Source organism: Apodemus sylvaticus, chromosome 19, assembly GCF_947179515.1.
Source record: "Apodemus sylvaticus chromosome 19, mApoSyl1.1, whole genome shotgun sequence".
Taxonomy (NCBI): domain Eukaryota; kingdom Metazoa; phylum Chordata; class Mammalia; order Rodentia; family Muridae; genus Apodemus; species Apodemus sylvaticus.
Window position 1 is genome coordinate 16,384,194 of NC_067490.1, and position 23,402 is coordinate 16,407,595.

At 44.2% G+C, this 23,402-nt stretch overlaps 1 protein-coding gene and 1 long non-coding RNA gene across 4 annotated transcripts in view; one reads left to right on the forward strand and one right to left on the reverse strand.

Annotated features, from left to right (window-relative positions):
• Positions 1 to 21,161, forward strand: part of Ube2d1 (ubiquitin conjugating enzyme E2 D1) — a 35,170-nt gene extending 14,009 nt beyond the window's left edge. Inside the window, exons 2-7 of one of the 2 annotated variants that reach the window (XM_052163663.1) lie at positions 12,506 to 12,569; positions 12,657 to 12,688; positions 14,978 to 15,055; positions 16,465 to 16,570; positions 19,248 to 19,341; positions 20,239 to 21,161. In XM_052163663.1, the coding sequence (XP_052019623.1) occupies positions 12,506 to 12,569; positions 12,657 to 12,688; positions 14,978 to 15,055; positions 16,465 to 16,570; positions 19,248 to 19,341; positions 20,239 to 20,284 (420 nt within the window). In that variant the 3' untranslated portion in view covers positions 20,285 to 21,161. The remainder of the gene's footprint in view (positions 1 to 12,505; positions 12,570 to 12,656; positions 12,689 to 14,977; positions 15,056 to 16,464; positions 16,571 to 19,247; positions 19,342 to 20,238) is intronic. The other variant, XM_052163662.1, reaches the window with a different exon arrangement.
• Positions 3,471 to 13,757, reverse strand: LOC127669601 (uncharacterized). 2 transcript variants are annotated; one of them, XR_007974402.1, is made up of 3 exons: positions 13,580 to 13,757; positions 11,856 to 13,428; positions 3,471 to 4,448 (listed from the first exon to the last, which is right to left on the reverse strand). It is a non-coding gene; the product is annotated as an uncharacterized LOC127669601 (long non-coding RNA). The 2 variants fall into 2 exon arrangements; XR_007974401.1 differs by lacking the exon at positions 3,471 to 4,448 and having other exon boundaries at positions 11,637 to 13,428.
• Positions 21,162 to 23,402: the final 2,241 nt, after the last annotated feature.

The window sequence follows — 23,402 nt, forward strand, 5'->3', positions numbered from 1 at the left end:
TTTGCTATGCTTGCAGAGGAGCCAAGATGGGCGCCCAGGACTCATAATCACTGGAACCAAAACCCCTTTTCTGGCTTCCTCATGTACCTGTGTGCTTGCTCTCTCCCCCTCCCCCTCTCCTGTCCCCCCCCCATACCCTCCACCCCCATCCCCCTTTAACCTTCCCCTCTCCCCCTCTCCCCCTCTCTTCTTTCTTCTCCCCCTTCCTCTCCTCCCCCTTCCCCTCCCTCTTCCCATCCCCCTCTTCTCCCTTCCCCCTCTCCTCTTCTCCCCCTCTCCCCCTTCCTCGCCCTCTCTCCTCTCTTCCCCTCCCCCTCCCCACTTCTCCCCCTCTCCCCCTTCCTCTCCGCTCTCCTTCCCCTCCGCTCCCCTTCCCCTCCTCTTCCCCCTCCCCTCTCCTTCCCCCTCTGTCCCCTTTCTCTTTTTCTCACACACACACATTCACACACACACACACACACCATTAAACATAATTTTTAAAGTACCAGTGTAAACTTCTGGTGAACTATAAAATACAAGGGCACAGCATACAGAACGGTGAAGGATTCTTATAAAATGTAGACAGTTGTGAACCTAACACTTAGGAAGTCCATTGCAAGAGTCCTAGATGCATCTGTCTCTCCCTGGCTTTACCCGCTCTCAGCTGAGCCTTTGACCTGCCCTTAAAGGGACGCCTATGCCGAACCCCCTTTGTCTGGTGTCCCCTGTGTACTGTTTAAGACTTTATCTGAACTGTGGCGTGGGGCTCAAGTGTCTCCGCCGGCACTGCCTCCATACACAGCAAGCCCTGCTGCTGGTGGTGGACGTTCAGGCTGTCCTTGGATTGGGGCTACGGCCAGTGAGGCCCTAAGGTGGACTTATGTGAGTCAGGTGTGCATTCGGCAGTCAGGGCTTTGTGGCGCACTAACTATATCTGGGCTTACCTACTTTCTGTGCGCACAGACCAAGGGTCCCACTTGTTTCCTGTTTTCCAACATAGATACTTTTTTTTCCCCCGAGACAGGGTTTCTCTGTGTAGTCCTGGCTGTCCTGGAACTCACTCTATAGACCAGGCTGGCCTCAAACTCAGAAATCTGCCTGCCTCTGCCTCCCAAGTGCTGGGATTAAAGGCGCCACCACCACCTGGCGATACTTTCTTCTTTGTCTTCTTAGCCATCCCAGCCAGTAGGGTGGAGTAGCATTTGATTCTAATTTGCTTTACCCTTGGTGAACCTGGGCCTGTTTTGTGCCTGTGTGCATGAGTGTGCATGCAGATGTGCACACGTGGAGGTCACAGGTTGCCAACCTGGTCTACCTTTCCTGTCTGTCTGTCTATTTTTATTTATTTATTTATTTATTTATTTATTCATTTATTATTTAAAGTATTTGAGTACAGTGTAGCTGTACAGATGGTTGTGAGCCATCATGTAGTTGCTGGGAATTGAACTCAAGACCTCTGCTCACTCTGGTCCACTCACTCCAGCCCAAAGATTTATTTCTCATTTTTTGTTAAGTACACTGTAGCTATCTTCAGACACACCTGGAAAGGCCATCAGATCTCATTAGGGATGGTTGTGAGCCACCATGTGGTTACTGGGATCTGAAGAGCAGTCAGTGTTCTTAACGGCTGAGCCATCTCACCAGCACACACACACACACACACACACACACACACACACCTTTTTTTGTACAGGTCTTTGATACACAGTGTAGTACTTGGCTGGCCTGGAACTCACAGCGTCAGCCATCTCGAACTCACAGAGATTCACCTGCCTCTGCCTCCCAGTGCTGAGATTAAGAGCATGTATCACCATGCCGGGCACTCCTTTCTTTTTGGTCTGAATCTGTAGTTTGCTGAGTCAGCTAGGCTGGCCGGCCAGTGAGCCTTTGCCTTCCCAGCACTGGAATTTCAAGTGGACCCTGCCGTGTCCAGCTTCGATGTGAGGGCCGCATGTACAGCAAAAATTGAGGCTGAGCCATCCCCACAGCCCCTCAGTGTTAGCATTATATAAAAAGGTACTTTGCATCAAGTAATGTACCCTACCTAGTTCTATAGTAAGCCGCCTTTCCTGTCCCAGAAAGATGCCCTGAACTTTGAGAATCACACCCCTAAGGTCACCCTGAGACTAGTTTGGTTCTTAACGTAGGTTTCCTGGGTGGCTTAGCTGTTCACACGTCTAAGAATTCAGGACCTCCTCCCTATCCTTCCACAACACTTCTTGTGAAGACACCTTTTTTTCCCCCTACAAATTCTGAAGTGCCCTTTGAACTCAGTGCCTTGGGTACTTACCATCACACATACCTCCTAGGTGACCCGAGAGAGTTTGACCACTATTTGGTCTTTAAGACAGATTCTGAGACAAAATGACAAAATCTGAATTGTGCGTGTTAGGACAGAGTGTGTGTGCAAAGACCCTTTGGACTTTTATTATTAGCCCAGGGGGTTAAACCAGACCGGGAATACATGCCTGCAAGATCTCTATCCACACCACAGACCACAGCCCTTCCGGTCACTGCTGACCTGGAGTAGTAGTGGTGGTCAGGGTGCCATCTACTTTGAGCTGAAGTTAGCTCACTCAGACCCCCAACTCCACTGGGAAGAGCTTCCCCAAGCAGTGGCTTGAAAAACAGGTCAGCCACATTCCAAACAGACCAGAGGGAATGGGGTCTTGGGTTTTTCTAAATTAGAAATAAAACGAAGAATATTCTAATGGCTGTTCTCTCTGAGCTGGAAGACTTTCTAGTATGCATTTTATACACCGTGTAACCAGAAATCTTTGCCAGATAATATGTCATCGGTTGATAGTCCTTTGGTATTCATTTTCAGATGACATGATGCTTAATGAAACATTATATGACAAAGGGCACTCTGAGCTAAGGGACATATATGGTTCTCAAGTAACTGCTATGCGTATTACTCCAAGCAACCTACACATCTGTCAGGGGAGCAAGGGGTTTTTATTTGTTTGCCAAGTCTATTCATCCTCCGTTTCTTCTGAAATTTGACAGGAACGTGACTCGAATAATACTTAAAAACATCTATGTGTGGGAAGCATCCTGCCAGGTGTTGTAGAGGAACGCAGGACAAGAGGGGGTGAAGATCTTGATTTCAAAATGAAAATAAAAGCATTCCAACATTCCAAATTGGACAGGGCGCACACACTTGTAATCCTAGTGCTGTGGAGGTATAGGCAGGGGGATGGTGAGTTTAAGACCAGTCTTTTTTTTTTTTTTTAATCTAGATGAGATGGATGATTTTATTTTATTTTATTATTTGTTAATGTATGAGTGCTATGCTGCATATACACCCACATGCCAGAAGAGGGCGTCAGATCCCATTACAGATGGTTGTGAGCCACCGTGTGGTTGCTAGGAATTGAACTCAGGACCTCTGGAAGAGCGGCCAGTGCTCTTAACCGCTGAGCCATCTCTCCAGCCTGAGGCTAGTTTGTTTACCTAGTGAGACACTTATATTCTCTTGGAATAGAAGTGAAAATAAAAAGTAAAAGACATTATAACAAAGGAGGAAAAGGAGGGGCAATCAGCTTTATTAAGAATCTGTTACAGGTGCCCAACAGGGTGTGCTTTTCTTGAACTCAGTAGAGTTCAAGGTCACCAGTCCTCCCCCCCTCCTTCTCCTCCACTTCTTCTTCCTCCTCATCCTGAATTATTTATTATATGTAAGTACACTGTAGCTGTCTTCAGACACCCCAGAAGGGGGCACCCAATCTCATTACAGATGGCTGTGAGCCACCATGTGGTTGCTGGGATTTGAACTCAGGACCTCTGGAAGAGCGGCCAGTGCTCTTAACCGCTGAGGACCTCCAGAAGAGCAGTCATTGCTCTTAACCGCTGAGCCATCTCTCCAGCCCAAAGCTTTTACTTCTACAAATGGTCTTTGAGGTTGCAGAGACAGCTCGGAGGTTAAGAGGACTTGCGGCTCTTGCAGAGGACCCAGGCTTGGTTTCTAGTATCCATGCAGCAGCTAACCACATTCCGCTTCCAGGGGATCTCATGCTGTCTTCTGTGGATGCCTGCACTCATAGGCCCGTGTGCCCCCATACACACACACACACACACACACACACACACACAAATATAAAATAAATGTTTAAAAATAATGGTCTTTGAGGATTTAGCTCAGTGGTTGCCCAGGTTACACAAGACCTGGGTTCCACACCCGCAACATTCATTAATTGATTTGAAATACTTTTAGTAGTCCAGAAGGATTTCAACACAATAGTGGCAGTTGGTACACATTCTTCCCCTGAGGCCCACAGCTTATGTCAACCATAGTGCAGTTACCTCCATGAGGAACAGCTTAGGAAGGGCACTCAGCGTCCTTGGCTCTCCCACTTGGCCCTTTCCTTGTGCTGGGATTGAACTGTCTGGGATCTCACGCTGGATTTGCTTGCCAGGTCTTTCGCGTATCTACTCCACAGTAGTCCATAACAGTCACTCAGTTTTTCCTGGTCATATCAGACGATGGTAATAAAAAGAAAAAGGTTGTAATATAGAGAGAGATTTTTAAAAAAAGAAAAAGAAAGAAAGGAAAAGAAAACCAGTTCCATCCTATCTCTTTTAAATTGTACCAGGAGCTGACTGAGGCAGGAGGATTTAAGTTTATGGACAACTGGGGCTATATGAGTTCCAGGCCAGCATGGGCCATGTAACGACATCCTCTCTCAGGCAGGAAGGCACAGCAGAAGTAGCAGAATACTCTAAGGATGTGCGCTGTTCAGAGTTCCATATGTGCCTTTTCAATCACTTGCTTTGTGTGTGTGTGTGTGTGTGTGTGTGTGTGTGTGTGTGTAGTGGAGGCAGTGAGAGCAGAGACTGTAGTAAATATTGTAATAGCAGGGACTGTAATAAGTAGTGTATTTTCCTTGAATGCTGTATAACCTTTGCTCAGTGTCCTCAGCTTGTGGGGTCTGTGTTGTTCTTTCTATGGCTGTCAGAATTTCAGTGTGTGGTTGTGTAAGCCATCCCCTTATTGGTAGATTATCTATCTATCTATCTATCTATCTATCTATCTATCTATCTATCCAGCATCTATCTATCCAGCATCTATATATCCATCTATTGTTTGTCTATCTATTTATCCATCTATCATCTATCAATCAATCTATCCAGTATCTATCCATCTATCATCTGTCTCCCTATCTATCTATCTATCTATCTATCATCTATCCATTATCTATATATCCATCTATTGTCTGTCTATCTATCTATCTATCTATCTATCCATCCAGCATCTATCCATCTATCATCTATATATCCATCTATCATCTATCTATCTATCCAGCATCTATCTATCTATCTATCTATCTATCTATCTATCTATCCAGCATCTATTTATCAATCTATCATCTATCAATCAATCTGTTCAGTATCTATCCATCTATCATCTATCTACCCATCTACCCATCTATCTATCTATCTATCTATCTGTCTGTCTGTCTGTCTGTCTGTCTGTCTGTCTGTCTGTCTATCTATCTATCTATCTGTCTGTCTATCCATTTGTCTATCTATCTGTCTGTCTGTCTATCTGTCTGTCTGTCTATCTGCATGGTGATTTGTATGAGGTAAGTTACTGGATCGAGGACCAAATGCATTTTCCAGTGTCAATGTCATTACCAAGTTGCCCTCCCCAAAGTTGTCTTTCACCATCCACCCCCCCCCCCCCCGACGCCCGAGCCGCCTGCTCACATGGCTGTTGAGCTGTGAATGGGTGTATTCTCATCTGTTGACAATGGTTTGGTTCAGGTCGTGGTCTGGCGGGTGTGCCGCCCATTGCGTGTTTTGTTGTCCTCACAAGACACTGCTTTGCTTTCATGCACACGTGTAGATGCCATCACCGTTGTAAAAAGATTGGCCTCGAGGACTCCGAGCTCCTTTGGCTGAACCTGGCTAGGAAGAGGTCTGCCTAAAGCCCGAGCGTTCCCTCAGACACCAGAGGATCTCTGTGGTGTGTCTGAGATCCAGGGTAGAATTTACCCTGCTGTCAGCTCACATGAGGACCCTGTGCTCTTGAGCAAAGTGTATGGTTCGGTGTCAGCTCTTAGAGAACAGAAGATTAGAAGAAGTGGAGAGACGGCTTAACCCTAGCGTGTTATTGTTGTTGTTTTAAAGTGTATTTAACTAGCTGTCAGTAGTCTGTATGGGATGGGCATGGGGGTCAGAGGGACAGTTTGCATGAATCAATTCTCTCTTTCCACCATGGCGTTCCCAGGGATCAAATTTAGTTCATTAGGCTTGCCTTCAGTTCAAGAGCCGTCCCTTTCTGAGCCATCTTGCTGGCCATCTTGTTACGTCACTTAAGTTGTTTGTATTTTTTTTTAACACTCCCAAACATACATTTTCCATCCCACTCATAGGGTATCTATCCATGACGGTTCCTTTTGGAGCAGAAGTTTGTATGTCAAATATAGGTATTTCTCTATTGACCTACTAAAATAGTTATGAAAGTAAAAATACCAAATACATATGAATGAGACAATAAACACGGATCACTCAGTGACTAGCTTTGCAAGCTGTTCAAGTAGATTAGTAAGAAACAAGTAACATCTTTCTGTATGTATAGAAGTTGATATTTTACTATTTTTAAAAGCTTTATTTATTATTATATGTAAGTACACTGTAGCTGTGTTCAGACGCACCAGAAGAGGGCGTCGGATCTCATTACGGATGGTTGTGAGCCACCATGTGGTTGCTGGGACTTGAACTCAGGACCTTCGGAAGAGCAGTCAGTGCTCTTAACCACTGAGCCATCTCTCTAGTCCCGATATTTCACATTCATATTAATGTAAAACTATGTCCCAGTTGGTAAATGCAAGCGAAATGAGTTTGATATAGTTCTCTAATGAAAAGTTACGGAGGAAAAAATCCACCATCAGTATACAAATACGACACAGGAATATCTTTGCTGCATTTACGAGAGCTACGTAAAGGAAAGGTTAAAGACTAAGGCAAGACGCTCAGACTATTTTTTTGTTTGTTTGTTTTGTTTGTTTGTTTTGTTTTTCGAGACAGGGTTTCTCTGTGTAGTCCTGGCTGTCCTGGAACTCACTCTGTAGACCAGGCTGGCCTCGAACTCAGAAATCCACCTGCCTCTGCCTCCCAAGTGCTGGGATTACAGGCGTGCGCCACCACGCCTGGCTATGCTCAGACTATTTTAATGGACGCTTCGGACGCACGTTAGAGGTCAGTTTACAGTTATTAAGCAGCTGAGTCAGTTAGGTGATTAAATTTGAGTTATCTCACTGAATTCTTTTTTTAACCATCAAATATATGACACAACAGAAGTAGATATGTGTAGGGGTGTCAGTTACTACAGAGAAAAGAACCTCGCGGATTTTAAGGGGGGGGGGTTGGAAAGAGTACATAGCTAAGCAGCCCTTGACTCCGTGTGTCCCCTAAAACCACACTGACTGATGCCCAGCTGACTTAAGGGCCCAATGCAGATGCTGACGACCTTGGATGCAGTTTTTATAGACTGCAGAGTCAGAGCATGCATTGTTGCCTCATGAGGTCATCCCAGAATTTCTTAAGTCTCCTGGTTTCTCTCTCGTTGCACTTAAGGTCTGTATTTTTTGCAGGTGAGGGAGGAACGTGCGTCTTGCACCCTTGTTGTCTGTTGCTCTTTCTGCCTGAACTGTACCCCGTATCCCTAATAGCCTAGCGGGATGTATGTCGTGCAGGCTCATTCTCCATTACTGTGAGTGAGCTTTCCACAGATACCTTAAAAAACCCAGCCCTTGCAGAGTTTTCTTTCCTTCCTTCCTTCTTCCTTCCTTCCTTCCTTCCTTCCTTCCTTCCTTCCTTCCTTCTCTCCTCTCTCTCTCTCTCTTTTCTTTCCTTCCTTCCTTCTTCCTTCCTTCCTTCCTTCCTTTCTTCTCTCTTCTCTCTCTCTCTCTCTCTCTCTCTCTCTTGTTTCTTTTGTTTTTTGAGACAGGGTTTTCCTTCTTCCTTCCTTCCTTCCTTCCTTCCTTCCTTCCTTCCTTCCTTCCTTCCTTCCTTCTCTCCTCTCTCTCTCTCTCTCTCTCTCTCTCTCTTGTTTCTTTTGTTTTTTGAGACAGGGTTTCTCTGTGTAGCCCTGGCTGTCCTGGAACTCTCTTTGTAGACCAGGCTGGCCTCAAACCTAGAAATCCACCTGTCTCTACCTCCCAAGTGCCAAGTGCTGGGATTAAAGGTGTGTGCCACCACCGCCCGGCTCAGAGTTTACTTCTTAAGTTTGTTGATTTATGCTCTTATCCATCACCATCCCTCTTCCAGACAGGAAGAGGATCAGAACTTTAATAAATAAATAAATAGCGAGGGCTGGAGAGATGGCTCAGCGGTTAAGAGCACTGACTGCTCTTCCAGAGGTCCTGAGTTCAATTCCCAGCAACCACATGGTGGCCACAACCATCCGTAATGGGATCCGATGCCCTTTTCTGATGTGTCTAAAGACAGAAGACAGTGTACTCAAACATGCAAAACAAAATGAATCTTTATGAAAAATGGGAATTAAAAGAGAAAAGAAAAATGAGAATAAGACATTTCTTGTAAATGTAATACTTTAGGGACATTTGAAGAACAGCTTGACATTTGAGATTTGAACGTGGTTCAAAGCTATTGCAGCTGCCATGTGGTTTTGGCTTGGCTTGTTAATAAACAAAAGTAATTAATGTGCATTTGCATCTATACCTGAGTTATTTTTGGCACATTATCATGATGCAGATGTGTGTATGCAGATCATTAATAGTTTTTAAGCCACAGTTAGAGCCTGCATTTTTTCTATTGACCAGTTAAAATGAGTGCAAGCAAATACTGTTTACATTAATGTTTACAGCTAGGCATGTGGGCTTATGCCTTTAATATTGGTAGGCTGATATCTGTGAGTTCAAAGCCCGTCTGGTCTACATAATGAGTTCCTGGCTAGGCAGGGTTACATATCGATTTAAAAAAAAGAAAAAAGGCTTGGATACATTAATGTTTAGAAGACTCCACAAGTACTTTTAGAAGCATTTCCCAAATCCTAAATTAGAAAAGAAAAAAAAAACCGATAGCAGGCAGTCCGGCAATTGACTGTAACTGGGAACAACTCCTCTCCCACTCTTTCACACTGTTAAAACCCTTGTCTCCTGCTCCTGAAGAATTGGCAAGAACTGCTTCCGTCTTGTCTTAACATTTCTTGCAATGGCTGCTGCCGTGGGCAGGGGAGGCCCTGCTGCACACTTGACCTGTATTCTGTCTGCCAGTTGTCATGGAAACTAGATGAAATAGTCATGTCATACTGTACAAAAGGAAATTGGAACCTGGAAAGCAAAAGCTATTCCCCGTGGTCACCGGGTGAGGTGAGGGGCGGTGCTCGGGCTTAAAGGTCAAAGTCTTCCTTTTCGACACGGGCAGCTTGGAAGACTAGTGTCTCCAATTGCTTAACTGCACGTGGAGAAACACAGGAGCTGGATTTAGTCTTGTTTATATGGGGAGTGGGATGGGGGTGGGGATGGGATGGAGGAAAAAATGAAAGTAGCAAGAGGCATTGAAGGGACAGAGTTTGGAAGGAAGACCCTGGGTCTCCACCGGGCTCCCAGCCATGCCTGAGGTCACATCCTTGCCTTTATCAGAACCCGGAATCGATGTGAGCCGGACTTTTTCACCACCGCTCTGAGCTGCCGTCTTTCTGGTTTTAGTATTCCTGAAGTCTAGACACCTGGTTGGTAATGTTTTAATGTTAACCAGCATCTTCCTTCTTTGATTATTGGGTGCACAGACACAGATGATCCACAGTTGGGGGCCGTTTCGGAGTCGATGAAATGTGCAGGGTGTTTGTGTGTCTTACCGCAGACCTGGTGTTGTTGCAGTCACAGGGATCAGATACAATGTGGCCATTTTCCTCACAGTGTAGTCTGCTGGTTCCTACCTCAGTAAACCAATCTTTGCAAAACTAGGAGGTGAGATGTTGGGCTGCTCCTGCTTTGCAGATCACACAGGATGTCATGACACATCTACGTCTGAGGATGACAGAGATCAAAGACCCCTCAACTGCCTCCACGCCATCCTTACACATCTCTTTACTTTGTTCTTATAGCTCCTGAGGTAGGGAAGCCCCTAGAACGTCCTCGATCAGAACCCCGCCACCCCTACTTGTCTTGCCCGCGGTAACTAGATCTTCCAGATCGCCATCCTTCTGCCTCATCTTTGACGTCGCAGGCCCTTTAAATAGGAGCGGCACTTCCTTTTGAGAGTCTTATGCAGTATGTTTTTGTCTTTTCCATTCCCCAATTCTGACCAGTTCCCTCCCTCTTCCTACCCACCCAACTTCCGTGCACTCTGTATAATGCTCTGTGCTCCGCGGAGTGTGTGTTCTGCTTCCTGTCTGGCTTCGACCTACCTTCCCAGACTCATCTCTTACTCTTCCCCCTCAGTGCTAACTTCCGGTCTTCCCTGTGGCACTGCTGCACTGCCTTCATCAGGGATAGATGGCTTTTGTTCTTACATACTAACACGGGTTTGTTGCTACTTTGTTTCTAACTCAATTATCCCATAAAAGAAATCTCAACTCAATCAGTAGCAATACAAGCTATAAGCCTAGATTGGGCAGATCTCCCACTACACTTCTCTATTCCCATCTATATTATCTCATAGAACCTGCCGTTTCTCCAGGTCACGAGCTTCTCTCTTTGCAGCCTCTCCATCGACCCCTCATAGCTCCTCTGCCTTCCCTCCTTGATCCTCCGTAGCTCCTCCCCCTTCCCCATGTCTGATTCTTTTCTCCTCCCCCAAACTCTCAGCTCCTCCCCCTCCCTTCTGCCCAATCATTGGCTCAAGCCCTTATTTGAAAAGTTAAGATGGGGAGAAGGTTCACAAGGCAACTCCTCTGCAGCTCCCTTTAGGAGTGGAATTAGCATCAAAATACAAGCCCAAGGCTATCCATAACTTGGGTTCTTCTGATATAATCTTTTCTTTGTGTGGTGGTAGGGATGGAGCCCTGGGCTAGGCAAATACTCTGTCCCCTAAACTACATCCCTTAGCCACGTATGGTCTTGATACTGTTTTGATACCGTTTTGGTATGGTTTGATACTGTTTTGCTTTGTAAGATTCATCTTTAATTATGGGCACGAGTGTGTGTGTGTGGCACGTGGCGCGCGCCCACATGTGAATGCGGTTGCCTGTGGAGGCCAGAAGAGGCATTGGATCCCGTGGAGCTGGAGTTAGTAGGCATGTGCAGTTGTGTGAGCTGTTGTGAGAGCACTGGTCAGTGACCTCCGGGTCTTTTACAAGAGTAGTCTGCTATCAGCTGAGCCTCCTCTCCAGTGTGTGGTACTTAATACCGAATTCATATCTTTCTTATTTAAGAAAGATCAGTTCTTTTCCAGACAAGGCTAGGATGGCTAAGTGATGTCCCCAAAGCTATGGAGCCACTTATATTCGGGATTTCTGGGACAGGGCTGGGCAACCTGAAAGAGGAGTCTACTATTGACCTTTCCTTCAGTGACTTGAGGCTAGAGGAGTCATGAATCAATCCTGTAGGTTTCAGAACATGTCCTGATTACTTTCCTACTCTGTGTTGATATGTTGTGTATGTACACGTGTTTGCAAGTTCCAATATGTGTGTGTGGGGGGGGTTGTGTTGATTGGTGTCCAGTGTGCCTCTCAATTGCTTTCCAAATTATTTTTTTTTTTTTTTTTTTTTTTTTGATTTTTCGAGACAGGGTTTCTCTGTGTAGCCCTGGCTGTCCTGGAACTCACTCTGTAGACCAGGCTGGCCTTGAACTCAGAAATCCTCCTGCCTCTGCCTCCCAAGTGCTGGGATTAAAGGCGTGCGCCACCACTGCCCAGCTTTCCAAGTTATTCTTGAGATAGGGTCTTTCACTGAACCCAAACTTACCAGTCCAAGCAGGCTAGCTGGCCAGCAAATCCCAAGGATTGGGTCCTCCAGTCTCTCTCTCTCTCACCAGTGCTGCATCACCCACCGCCTGCAAAGTTTTACATGGGCGCTGGTATTGAGCCCAGGTCCTTCTGGTTAGGCAGCAGGCACTTTGTGGGCTGAGCCGTCTTCCTCCCAACCCACCTCCGCTCTTCACACAGATCCTTGGCTCCTTCAAGTCTTTCCTTAAGTGCCCATGTCCCCAGGCTCTCACTTCCCCTCAGTGAACTGTAACTTCCTGGAAGACAGACCTTGTTTGTTTAAGGCTGGAAAGGAAACCTGGCAGAGTTCATGCATGCGTTACTGTGCCAGCCAGGACCTACTTATTGGTATCATCTGCGTAACAATGACATATATGATCTTCCGTAGGGACATAGTAGGGGTCTTAAAGGAAAACACTTGATTCTGCTTCTTCCTTTCAGAGGCTGGGACTCTCTCATAAAGGAGTTTAATGATTTCATTTGTCTATCCAGAATGGCAGGGTCCATGGTGAACAGATTCGACTTAAAATGACTTAAAGAGAAGTTGTTAGTCTCTGTCTTTCTGGGTTCTTTGTGCCCGTTTCCCCGGAAACGGAAGGATTAACTGCAAGTATTTCCGCTTTCCTTCAGGAATTAAGTGATTTACAGCGTGATCCACCTGCTCACTGCTCAGCCGGACCCGTGGGAGATGACCGTAAGTTCACTCTATTGCTGGGTTTGGCTGCCATGGACAGGATGGCTTTGAGCAGCTGTAAGTGACTCCTGTTCCTCTGTGTTTCAGTGTTCCACTGGCAAGCGACCATCATGGGGCCCGTAAGTACAACTCACACGTGTGGATTAACCCCCCATGGCTGTTCTGCACTCCTGCCTTTTGACCTGTGAGGAGATGTTCATGACTCATGATAATTATTCTCGTCCTCTGAATCATCCGGGATGCAAAACTGGATTGAGGCTTTGCAGTGATTTTTCTAAAGCATGGCTGGCTGGCAGATGCCTACTGGGTCACAGCGCTATTTACCTGTGCCAGTCCCTCCTCGTTACATTGCAAGGTCATGCCCTCTCTGTGCCAGCAGTCTGTGTGTTGGCCTGATTAGTTCTTAATACAGCATCAGTTGTTTTTAAAGGAGGCGGCGTCTTCCGCAGACATCCACAGTTCTCAGAGGTTTGAAATAAGACGGATCCAGGAGTGGAATTGCTCCATCCGGCAAGCATCAATTTGCAGTAGGTCTCAGCGTGGCTCTTGAAGTGGAGGAGTCTTGCTGTGGGGTGATCTCTGTCGCCTTTTGGGTTTGCTTCTTTGCCTTAAAATGGAGACGACTGTTTTATCACTGGCCCCACCTTGTTATCTGTATTCCTTTCCCAACTCAAGAAGCATTGATGACAGTGAAACGGGCTTTTCCTTTCTGTGAGCAAATGCTGATAGCGAAAGAGCAGGCTCTCCGTGAGAACACGCTGGCAACGGTACTTCCTGAATGGCCGTACATACTTAACTCCCCCGAGATGCTTTATGTACTTAGTCATCGAGTTTTAAATCGTTTGCCCTATAATCCACACTGAAAAAATAAATAAATAAATAAATAAGTAAATAAATAAATAAATAAAAGATGCTGAATTTCAAAGATTTCAAAGAAGAGTCCCTGAGGAATTATCCTAAATGACTAAATTAGTCTATTAAGTTAAGAAGGGAGAGCGCAGCGTATTTACCTAACTGCTTTCAATAAGAACGTAGTTCTTTCCGCTTGGTCTTCATTATCTGCCTGAACCGTCAAAGCCCTATCATCCAGCGGTGTGCCGCCCCATCAGAGCTGTGGCCTCCGAGGCATTTCTCAGGGGTAGCGAGCAATTGTGATGTTGCTTTGCGGGCAGTGTGGCTCCGCCCCACCCCACCGTCTTCCGGAATGTCCATGCCAACGAATGCTTGTCCTTATCATTTGTCTACATTTTTTTAATTTAACGTTTAGTGAACTAGAATTAAGCAACGTAGTGAGAATAATCTTCATGCAGAACTTTAAGGACTGAAAGAACGACAGACCTGTTTTTATTACCCATGATGCATTCCAGTAAAGATGAAAGAATTAAAATACGATCTGATGGGGTTGGAGAGATGGCTCAGAGGTTAAGAGCACTCACTGGCTGCTCCTCCAGAGATTGTGAGTTCAATCGCCAACCACACATGGTGGCTCACAACCATCTGTAGTGGGATCTGATGCCCTCTTCTGGTGCACACGAAGATATCGGAGTCATACACATAAAATATATGTATATATGTACTCATATACATAAATTCTAAAAAAATAAAATTTGGGATAGATTTCGCTACTAGATTTTAGTTTTTTCCCTTTAATCTTTTTCTTTTGTTCATATATATTTCATTTGCATACAACATACATGTATACATATACATGTACACACATATACACACAAACACATATACACACATATACACATGCATACACACATACTTACACATATATACACATGTACACACACGCACACACACACACACACACCATTAGGCAGCAGACCAGGCCTTGCTAAAGTTGATTCTTAATTCTAAATATCGCAAATACTGAATTCATCCAGCTTGGTTTTGGAATTTTATCTTCTACAGTATAAATATAAATGAATATTGAGGTAAATTATATAACGGTGTCCACTGAACCTTCTTACTAACTTTTTCCCTTTGGTTGTATCAGTGTGGACATTAGAACTTAATATTTGGAAATAAAAAAGGTAAATATTAGTTGTCACCTTCTTAAAAAAATAGTGATGACTGCTCTAGAGAATCCTTTTTCCTCCCCGTAGGTCTCTTGTGTACGCTTGTACCCATGGTCTGTCTGGTTAAAGCACACCGCTGTGCACATGTGTATCTGCTTGGTGGGCACCTTGGGTAACTTTATACCTGGGAAGGAGCCTGCTCTCCATTTAAATTTCTCCAACTCATGGTGCAAGATCATGGTTCTTTTTTACAAACAGTGATGGAATTGTGAAGAAGCTGCATCTCCTTTGCACTGTTAACCCCCCCCCGGGGGGGGGGGGCAGCCAGAGGGGTTGAGTATGTGTCATGGCTAGACTCTGATGAGCCCTCTCGTGTAATTTCAGCCCGACAGCGCCTATCAAGGTGGAGTCTTCTTCCTCACTGTCCACTTTCCAACAGACTATCCCTTTAAACCACCAAAGGTATTTATCCTGTGACTCACCTGTCCAGTGGCAGGGATTTTTACTGTTTGTCTTGGGATGCCACAAACCATGGGTAGGTTACCGAGTGCACGCCCCTTTGTGTGACCTCCAGGTCTAAAGTAGTCCTCCTCCCCTCTTCTGCCATTCTAATTTATTTTATGTGCATTGGTGTTTCGCTTACATATATATCTGTATGAGGTGTCAGCTCCCCTGGAACTGGGGTTGGGGGTGCAGGGAATTGAACCCGGGTCCTCTGGAGGAGTAGCCAGTACTCTTAACCACTGAGCCATCTCTCCGGCCCCAGAGTATTCTTTCTTAGTCAACTATTTTCCGATGCCTGCTAGGCTCCTGGGCTTTTCCTCCTTATGAGATATGAATTGTTTGGAACGTTTTTACAGTCAAAAAAGCAGGCTTTTCCATCCACAGTGTTACCTTTCCAAAGCAGACCCAACTTTCTTTCTTACGTGTAGCGTGTACTTATTAAACAACAACAACAAAAAATCCATGCTACAATGGCGGTATCTCCACACCCTCATGGGGAGCCCCTAAGTGGCTGTCTGCCCTGATTCCCTCCGCACTTCCCCAAGCCATCCACCCCTATGGCCAGCCTGTCGAATGGGGAATGGGGTTGAGGAGACTGCCGGTGCCGGTGCCTAGCTGGGCATAACGTGGATTGTTTTTTATAACTACACGCTACACTTAAGTAGTAGTCAGTGAACGTACACTGAGAACCATCAAGGTCCCCTCACAATGGGAACCACAATGGAGACACTAAAAGGCAGAAAGGGTGTGAAAACACATTTTCTGAGGCTTAAAATCCAAAGAAGAGGCAAGTGATGGAGGTGTGAAGGAGAGGAAAGGAACGGATATGCCGCCAGGAAAATAACTGTAGCGCTTTAAAAACACCCAGCTTAAAAATCATACGGATGACGTCACGCAACAGCGGCTCTTGTCAAGACTCGGATTCTCTGTGGTTCACGAAGGACAGGTGATAAGCTGAGGCATCCCACTTCCGCCATGACAGACTGAGTGTCCTGTGTATACCCAGGTGGCCTTCTGGGTGTCACTGTTAGTCAGGTTAAGGGGACTGTTTTGAGGTGTGATGAAAGCCAGAGTAACTGGTCCAGGTGTCATCGATCAGCCCCGTCTAATCAGCTACGGCAGACTTCATCACACCCCAGACACTCCCAACACCTGATCAGTTACTGCAGACTTCATCACACCCCAGACACTCCCAACACCTGGAGGAGGAGAGGAGGCTAAGCTAAGTCAGTCTCCTTCAGATTCCCAGGGGCCGAACTGCCTGTATACACATCTGTTCCAAAGCCTTTTTTACCCTTGAGTGGATGGGTTCTGTTTGTTCCTAATTTGTGGCAACCAACACCCCTTTTGTTCCGTTTTATCTTCAGATTGCTTTCACAACAAAAATCTACCACCCAAATATAAACAGTAACGGAAGTATTTGTCTTGACATCCTGAGGTCCCAGTGGTCGCCCGCTTTGACTGTATCGAAAGGTAATTTTGTTTTTTCAGATTTAAAAATAAGCATGGTGAGGATTGGGCAATGGCTAGGGACCAGAGTTGAAACAAACACATAAAATCAGACAAACAAACAAACAAAAATACCCTAACCTGCTGTGCTTTTGATATTGCTTTTTCTAGTAATTCTTCAGTCACTCTGGGCAGGGGAAGGGGGGGAATGAATGGATGGGCAAGTCTAAATGAAACCAGAGATTTAAAATACTGGAACTAAGGGCTGGAGAGAAGGCTCAGTGACTACAGGTGCATACTGCTCTTCCAAAGGACCTGAGTTAGCGTTCCCAGCACCAGAGTTGGGTAGCTCACAACAACCAGTAACTCAAGCTCCAGGAAACCCAATCTTCCGGCCTATACATAATTAAAAATGGAAAACAAATCTTTAAAAATTGTTAGAGTTAAGAATTTTATAGTAAGCCTGTTGATAGTTGCACTTCTGACTTTGCAAGAAAAGCAAGAGCAATAGTAGTGAAAAGATTTTGGCTGTCTCAAGGTCGGGGGGGGGGGGGTGGCAAACAGATTTGGGGACTTGTCCCATTTATTAAAGTTTCTGTTAACAATAAAAAGTACAACTCCAGGACTGGCTGATAAAATAAACAATTAAGCCAGACCAGGGTGGTACGTGCCTTTAAATCCCAGCATTCGAGGCAGAGGAAGGTGGATCTGTGAGTTCAAGGCCAGCCTGGTCTACAGAGTGAGCTCCAGGACAGCCAGGGAAACACAGAGAAACCCTGTTTAGAATAAACAAAAATTAAAAAAAATATTTTTTAAGAGCTAGAGAGGTGGCTCAGCAGTTAAGAGCACTGACTGCTCTTGGAGAGGTCCTGAGTTCAAATCCCAGCAACTACATAGTGGCTCACAACCATCTGCAGTGGGATCCAATGCCCTCTTCTGGTGTATCTGAAGACAGCTACAGTGTACTGTCACACACACACACACACACACACACACACACGAATAAATAAATATCTAAAGACAGCTACAGTGTACTCACACACACACACACACATATATATGTATATATATGTGTATTTTTTTTTGAAAAGCAGTTAAAAAGGAAAGGTATATTTTGTACATCAAAGGGATCCTGTGCAGAGAGCATGCATCTCTAGCTTGAATAACCGTTAGCATCACCATGATTGGCACCTGACCAGTGCTGATCCAAGCTGGTGCTCATCCTTCAGAGGTGACCTCAAGTCATTCTTTGCTGAACTGTCAGCTGCACTCACAAATCCGTAAAAGACATCAGTTTGTTCCATCAGCCAGTATCGTAGACTACGCCAACAATTTTTTTGGTCTTTCCCCTCTCATAGAAGAGAGCCTGGCAGCTGGAAGGGACTGCTCGGGTTACACACATCTACCCCTGAAGGAACCACCACGTTTTCCTTACACACACACATATATATATATAAATAAAACATTTAAGGTAGATTTATCTTGCGGGTTTCATGAGGCATGGAACTCCTGATTCTTTGTCTCTCCTTCCTGGGTGCTGAGATTACTGGCATAAGCCTCCATGCCTGGCTTTATTAGATGCTAGAGATGGAACCCAGGGCATGATAGGCAAGCTATCACCTGAGCTGTATCTCAGCCCTGTAGCTTGTTCTTAGAAGGGATACTTTTTTTTACCAGAAGCAAGGTTCATAGACGTAACTGTTTCAAGTCTTGGGTAAAGCCAGAGAGAGGTCTTCCAGTAGATTACTTTATAACTGGCCATGTTTCTGACCTAAAATGGTTGTGAAGCAACCTTTCAGAAAATCTTTCAGCAAAGAGCTCATCTAAAAGTGAGCAAAGGAAAGATTCTGTCTGTAGTTATTCAGATCGTTATAGTTTTTTTTTTTTCTTGAAATGGTGTCACAAAATAGCTCCGTCCTTAAAGGGTTCATGTCACTTAAAGAAATAGCAGAATGCAAGGTGCCTATTTGCTGATGCTGTGGCTTTCTATACAAAATAATCAGGGGGCTAAAGAGATGTCTCAGCACTGACTCCTTTTACTGAGGTCCTGAGTTCAATTCCCAGCAACCACATGGTAGCACATCTATAATGGGATCCGATGCCCTCTTCTGGTGTGTCTGAAGACAGCGTCAGTTACCTCCCATACATAAGATAAATTAACAAAATTAATTTTTTAAAAAAAAATGAGTATTGTTAGCTTCTGGGAAATTTTCCTCTGAGGATACAAATGGCTTCAGACTCATTCTATGCAGAATAGGATCACTCAAGGAATGATCTGACAGACAGACCTGCAGGCAAAACACCAGTGCATATGAAATAGGAATAAACAAATTTAAAAAATGATATTTACGTGCCAACTGAAGATAATATAAAATGTAACCCCCAGGTGAGGTTTTTTTTTTTTTTATTTTTGCAATGCTTGCATGTGTGTGTGTGTGTGTGTGTGTGTTGGTTGGTTGGTTGGTTTTGGGTTTTTCATTTTGTTTTGTTATGTTGTGGGGGGGAGGTTGTTTTGTTTTATTGGCTAGGGCCTCAGGCTTGTGAAGTCTCCTATCACTGAGCCACACTCCTGCCTCAGTGTGTCCCCTCCCCTTTCATTTTCCGTACACCCGGTGCAGTCTAGTTCAGCTGTGTGCGGGTTTTTTTTTTGTTACAGTGTAGCGGTGGCGTCACCTAATGAAATGTTCTCTCTCCCATCCAGTCTTGTTATCCATATGTTCGCTGCTCTGTGATCCTAATCCAGATGACCCCTTAGTACCAGATATTGCACAGATCTATAAATCAGACAAAGAAAAGTAAGTGTCTGCTGCTTCTATGCATGTCCTCTGTGTGTGAATTTCTAGTCCACCACCTGCGTGGGCTCTTTGAAGCATATCTAACTCTGTGTAGGGTTTTCCCCCAGTAGACTTCTTTTTTCTTAAACTGTCTTAAAAAAACAAAATAACTGACCAAATCTCTTTCTTGGTTAGTGTTTAGGTTTAATAGGAAATATTCTAGCTGGGCGTGGTGGCGCATGCCTGTAATCCCAGCACTTGGGAGGTAGAGGTAGACGGATTTCTGAGTTCGAAGCCAGCCTGATCTACAGAGTGAGTTCCAGGACAGCCAGGGCTACACAGAGAAACCCCGTCTCGAAAAACTAAAAGAAAAAAAGAAAAAAAAAAAAAGGAAATGTTCTGTGCTGTGACCTCATCATTTCTAGTTGCTAAATTAAACATGAAAGGCCATTGTTTCCTGTTTCCCCATAAGGAAAGTTTCGTCTCTGCCCACCCGTGCTGACCTTCAAACTCCTGTATCCTCCTGTTGCATAAGTTCTCTTGCATCTTAGATATGCCCCACCCTCTGAGTCGGCTTCTATAGATTTCTGTTTGAAGCTGGGTTTTTTTAAATGTATGTATATATGTATATATGTATATATGTGTGTATATATATATATATATATATATATATATATGTTTTAGATATATTTCTTATGTAGATTGCTCAAGAGTCTGGGGATTTAAAAAGTCATCTGTTTTTTTCTTTTATGTTGTCATGCATCCGTGTTACCCCCCACCCCCTCCCAACCCAGATGACGGGTGTGTACATGATGGTTCCCATGTGGAGACAGAAGACCCAGTTCTGAACAGGCAGCAGCTTCTACAAGTTAAATGTCTGTTGGTTTTAATCTCTTTCTCTTTTTTATATGCCTACAGATACAACAGGCACGCGCGAGAATGGACTCAGAAATATGCAATGTGAAGTTTCAAACACTTTCACTTCCGCCAGAGTACTGTAAAATCTCTGTCTTTTCCATCGTTAGCAGTAAGCCAGGTGCCGTTTGCTGTGCCCTTTGTCCCACGAGCCCTTTGGTTTTCACTCATTTTAAGTGTGTTTATGAAGCAAGACAAAAAACAAACTTCCAAAAAAAAAAAAAAAAAAAACCAATACCCCGGAAACTCTGCTGAGAGCATTTAGCATCCTGTGCTCATCGACAAGGACCTTTATTTCGGTTTCCGAGACCCTTGGACCTCCCCCACATCTCCAGCAAGATCTGCAATGTGACTGAAAAGCAACCAGACGCTTCTCCTTCTCTGAAGTGAGATGTTTTCACACGGGGAAACACTGTACGTGCCGTCCAAGATGTCGTTGTTGTCACTTTTATAAATCTGAATTCAGATCTCATTCTTCGTTAGCTCACTTTATAATTTGTATTTTTTTACTGTATAGACTAAATATATTCTATGTCAACTCCTGATTCTCCCCCCCCCATCCCCTGTGAACAGTATTGAAACCCCCAACAGCTGATGATGAATTAACTGTCCCTCCTCACCCCTTGTCTAAGGATAATCTGTGGGTTGAATGCGTGTATTTCTTAAACCGGAACTGATCCGCACACTGTATTTCTCGGTATACTGATTAGGATGGAGAAACACTTGTTTGAGTTTTATTGTACTTGACTTAACTTTATTGCAATGTGAATTAATTGCACTGTTAGGTAGGAAGGTGTGTGACTTTTTTTGTTGTTGCTCTTCACCTCTGACCTTTTTTTTTTTTCCTGTATAGGCAATATTATATTGACACCTTTTACAGATCTGACTGTAGCCTTTTCCATATAAATAAAATGCTTTTTCTACTATTCGTCTTGATGACTTAATGCAAAAACCAAAACTGCTTGATCTATTCTTAAGGATCAAAACTCTCTATATATAACCTTGCATATCTGGAAGATGTGTATTTTCTCTCTCTCTGTCTCTGTCTCTCCCCCCTCCCCTCTCTCTCTCTGGACATTTAAAAGAAATGTTTTTACTTAGTGGTGAAGATCAGAGGACAACTTGTAGGAACCAGTAGCCTCTTTCTGCTATCTGGTTCCTTGAGATCCAACTCAGGTCACGTCGGCCTCCGCAGCAAGCACCCCTGTCCACCTCGCCTCTGATTTCGGCATTTCTCCTAAAGCTCTAACTTGCCTTTCATATAAACTTGGTTGCAGCATGTCAGCACCGCCTTTATCCGACTGTCTGCTGTGAGGTGGTTCACTTCAGTCCCTCGTTGTAGATGAGAATTTAGACGCTGGGTTTTATCAATACCCGAGATGGATTTCACGTCAATGCCTTGAAAGCAGTGTGAACTTGTATTCCTTACCCCATAGAACAGTCCTGATGGCTCTGAAGAACCACAGGGTTGGCTTGAGACAGTGACTCTCTGTATGGCTGCTATGACATCACTCATTGTTTTAAAGTCTAGAATCTCTAAAACAGAATTTTAATGCCATCACAATATGAAAAGCATTTGTCTTTACTATGTGTTTTTGACCATTTTTTAAAAAAAAGATGCTTCCGTTTTTAAAAATTGCCAGCTAAAAAAATTAATTTAGACAAGCAGGTTATATTTCTAGGTTTTTAAAGAAAGAAAGTTCTAGTGTTTGAGGGCCGTGAACACACATTTTGTTAATGGTTCACCGGCACCTCAAACTTGAGTGTCAGTAGTCACAATTAGCACAGTAGCTATGTAAATGATTAAGAATCTGATGAGAGTACTTGGTAGCAAAAGATTTAACCCATTGTTATTTTATGAAGATTTGTGATTACTGAAGCAGAAGCTATCCTCTTAGGAAATATATCTTCATGAGTGATTATAAAATAATTAAATGAATTGTAAGATGGATGTGTAATGGAACACAGGCTTCATGAAATAAGAGATATCACTTAATGTCATGAAGTTGCCATCTCATGAACAAAGCACAAATTACTATTCATTCAGTGTAAGCTACATGTTTTCTGAGGTTGGGTGCTCTCATATTTAGATAATATTTAGTGTATTTTGTAAGTAATTTGTTTTCTTATCTTTCATTTTAAAGAGTTCTTAGCTGGGTGGTGGTGGTGCACACCTTTAATCCTAGTGCTTGGGAGGCAGAGGCAGGCAGATTTCTGAGTTCGAGGCCAGCCTGGTCTACAGAGTGTGTTCCAGGACAGCCAGGGCTACACAGAGAAACCCTGTCTCAAAAAAACAAAAACAAAACAAAAAAAGTTCTTCTGTGCCGAGTATGGTGGTACATTCAGCAGGCAGAGACAGGAGGATCTCAGACTTCAAGCCCAACCTAGTCTACCTAGTAAGTTCTACACCAACCAGGTCTATAGTATAAGAAGAGATCATGTCCCAAAACAAATAAAATTTTTCTTTTGTTTGTATGGTATTTATTTTTGGAAGTGTCCTTGTGTTTAAAGTGTGTGTGTGTGTGTGTGTTAGAGAGAGAGAGGGAGAGAGAGAACACAATGCCATATTGAAATGCCTCACCATCATGAAAGGAAACATAGTTTGAAAGGAAGCCAGAAGAAGGCGTCAGATCGGGAACTAGAATGATAGCTGGTTGTGATTGGGTGCTGGGACCTGGACTCTAGATCTCTGCCGGAGCAGCCAGCATCTTAGTCACTGAGCGTCTCTCCCCAGCCCTTCTCTGGTTTCTCTTATTAAGACTTGAATCTTGCTTTAACCCCTGTTTGTCTTTGCTTGCGTCCGGACACGCCTCAGGGGTGAGCACAAAGGTTTTTACTAACTAAAATAATCTTACTTTCCGGGAGAAGCATAGATCAAATCACCACGTGGGTCTCTCATTCTTGCTCCATGCTAACAGAGAACATGCGTTAAATTTTACAACTGCTTTCTCAGGGGTCAGGGTGATAGCCCCAGTGAAGAAAGAGGCTCACCATGAAGCCCGATTACTTGAGTTCCATCCCTAAAACCCATGTGGCAGAAAGAAAGAGCCAACTCTTACGAGTTATCCTCTGGATTCCCCCCCCAAGCTCAAAAATAAGTAAATATAAAATATTACAAAGCATTATTCCACTTGGTTTTTCATAAATTAAACATGGATTTCATACTA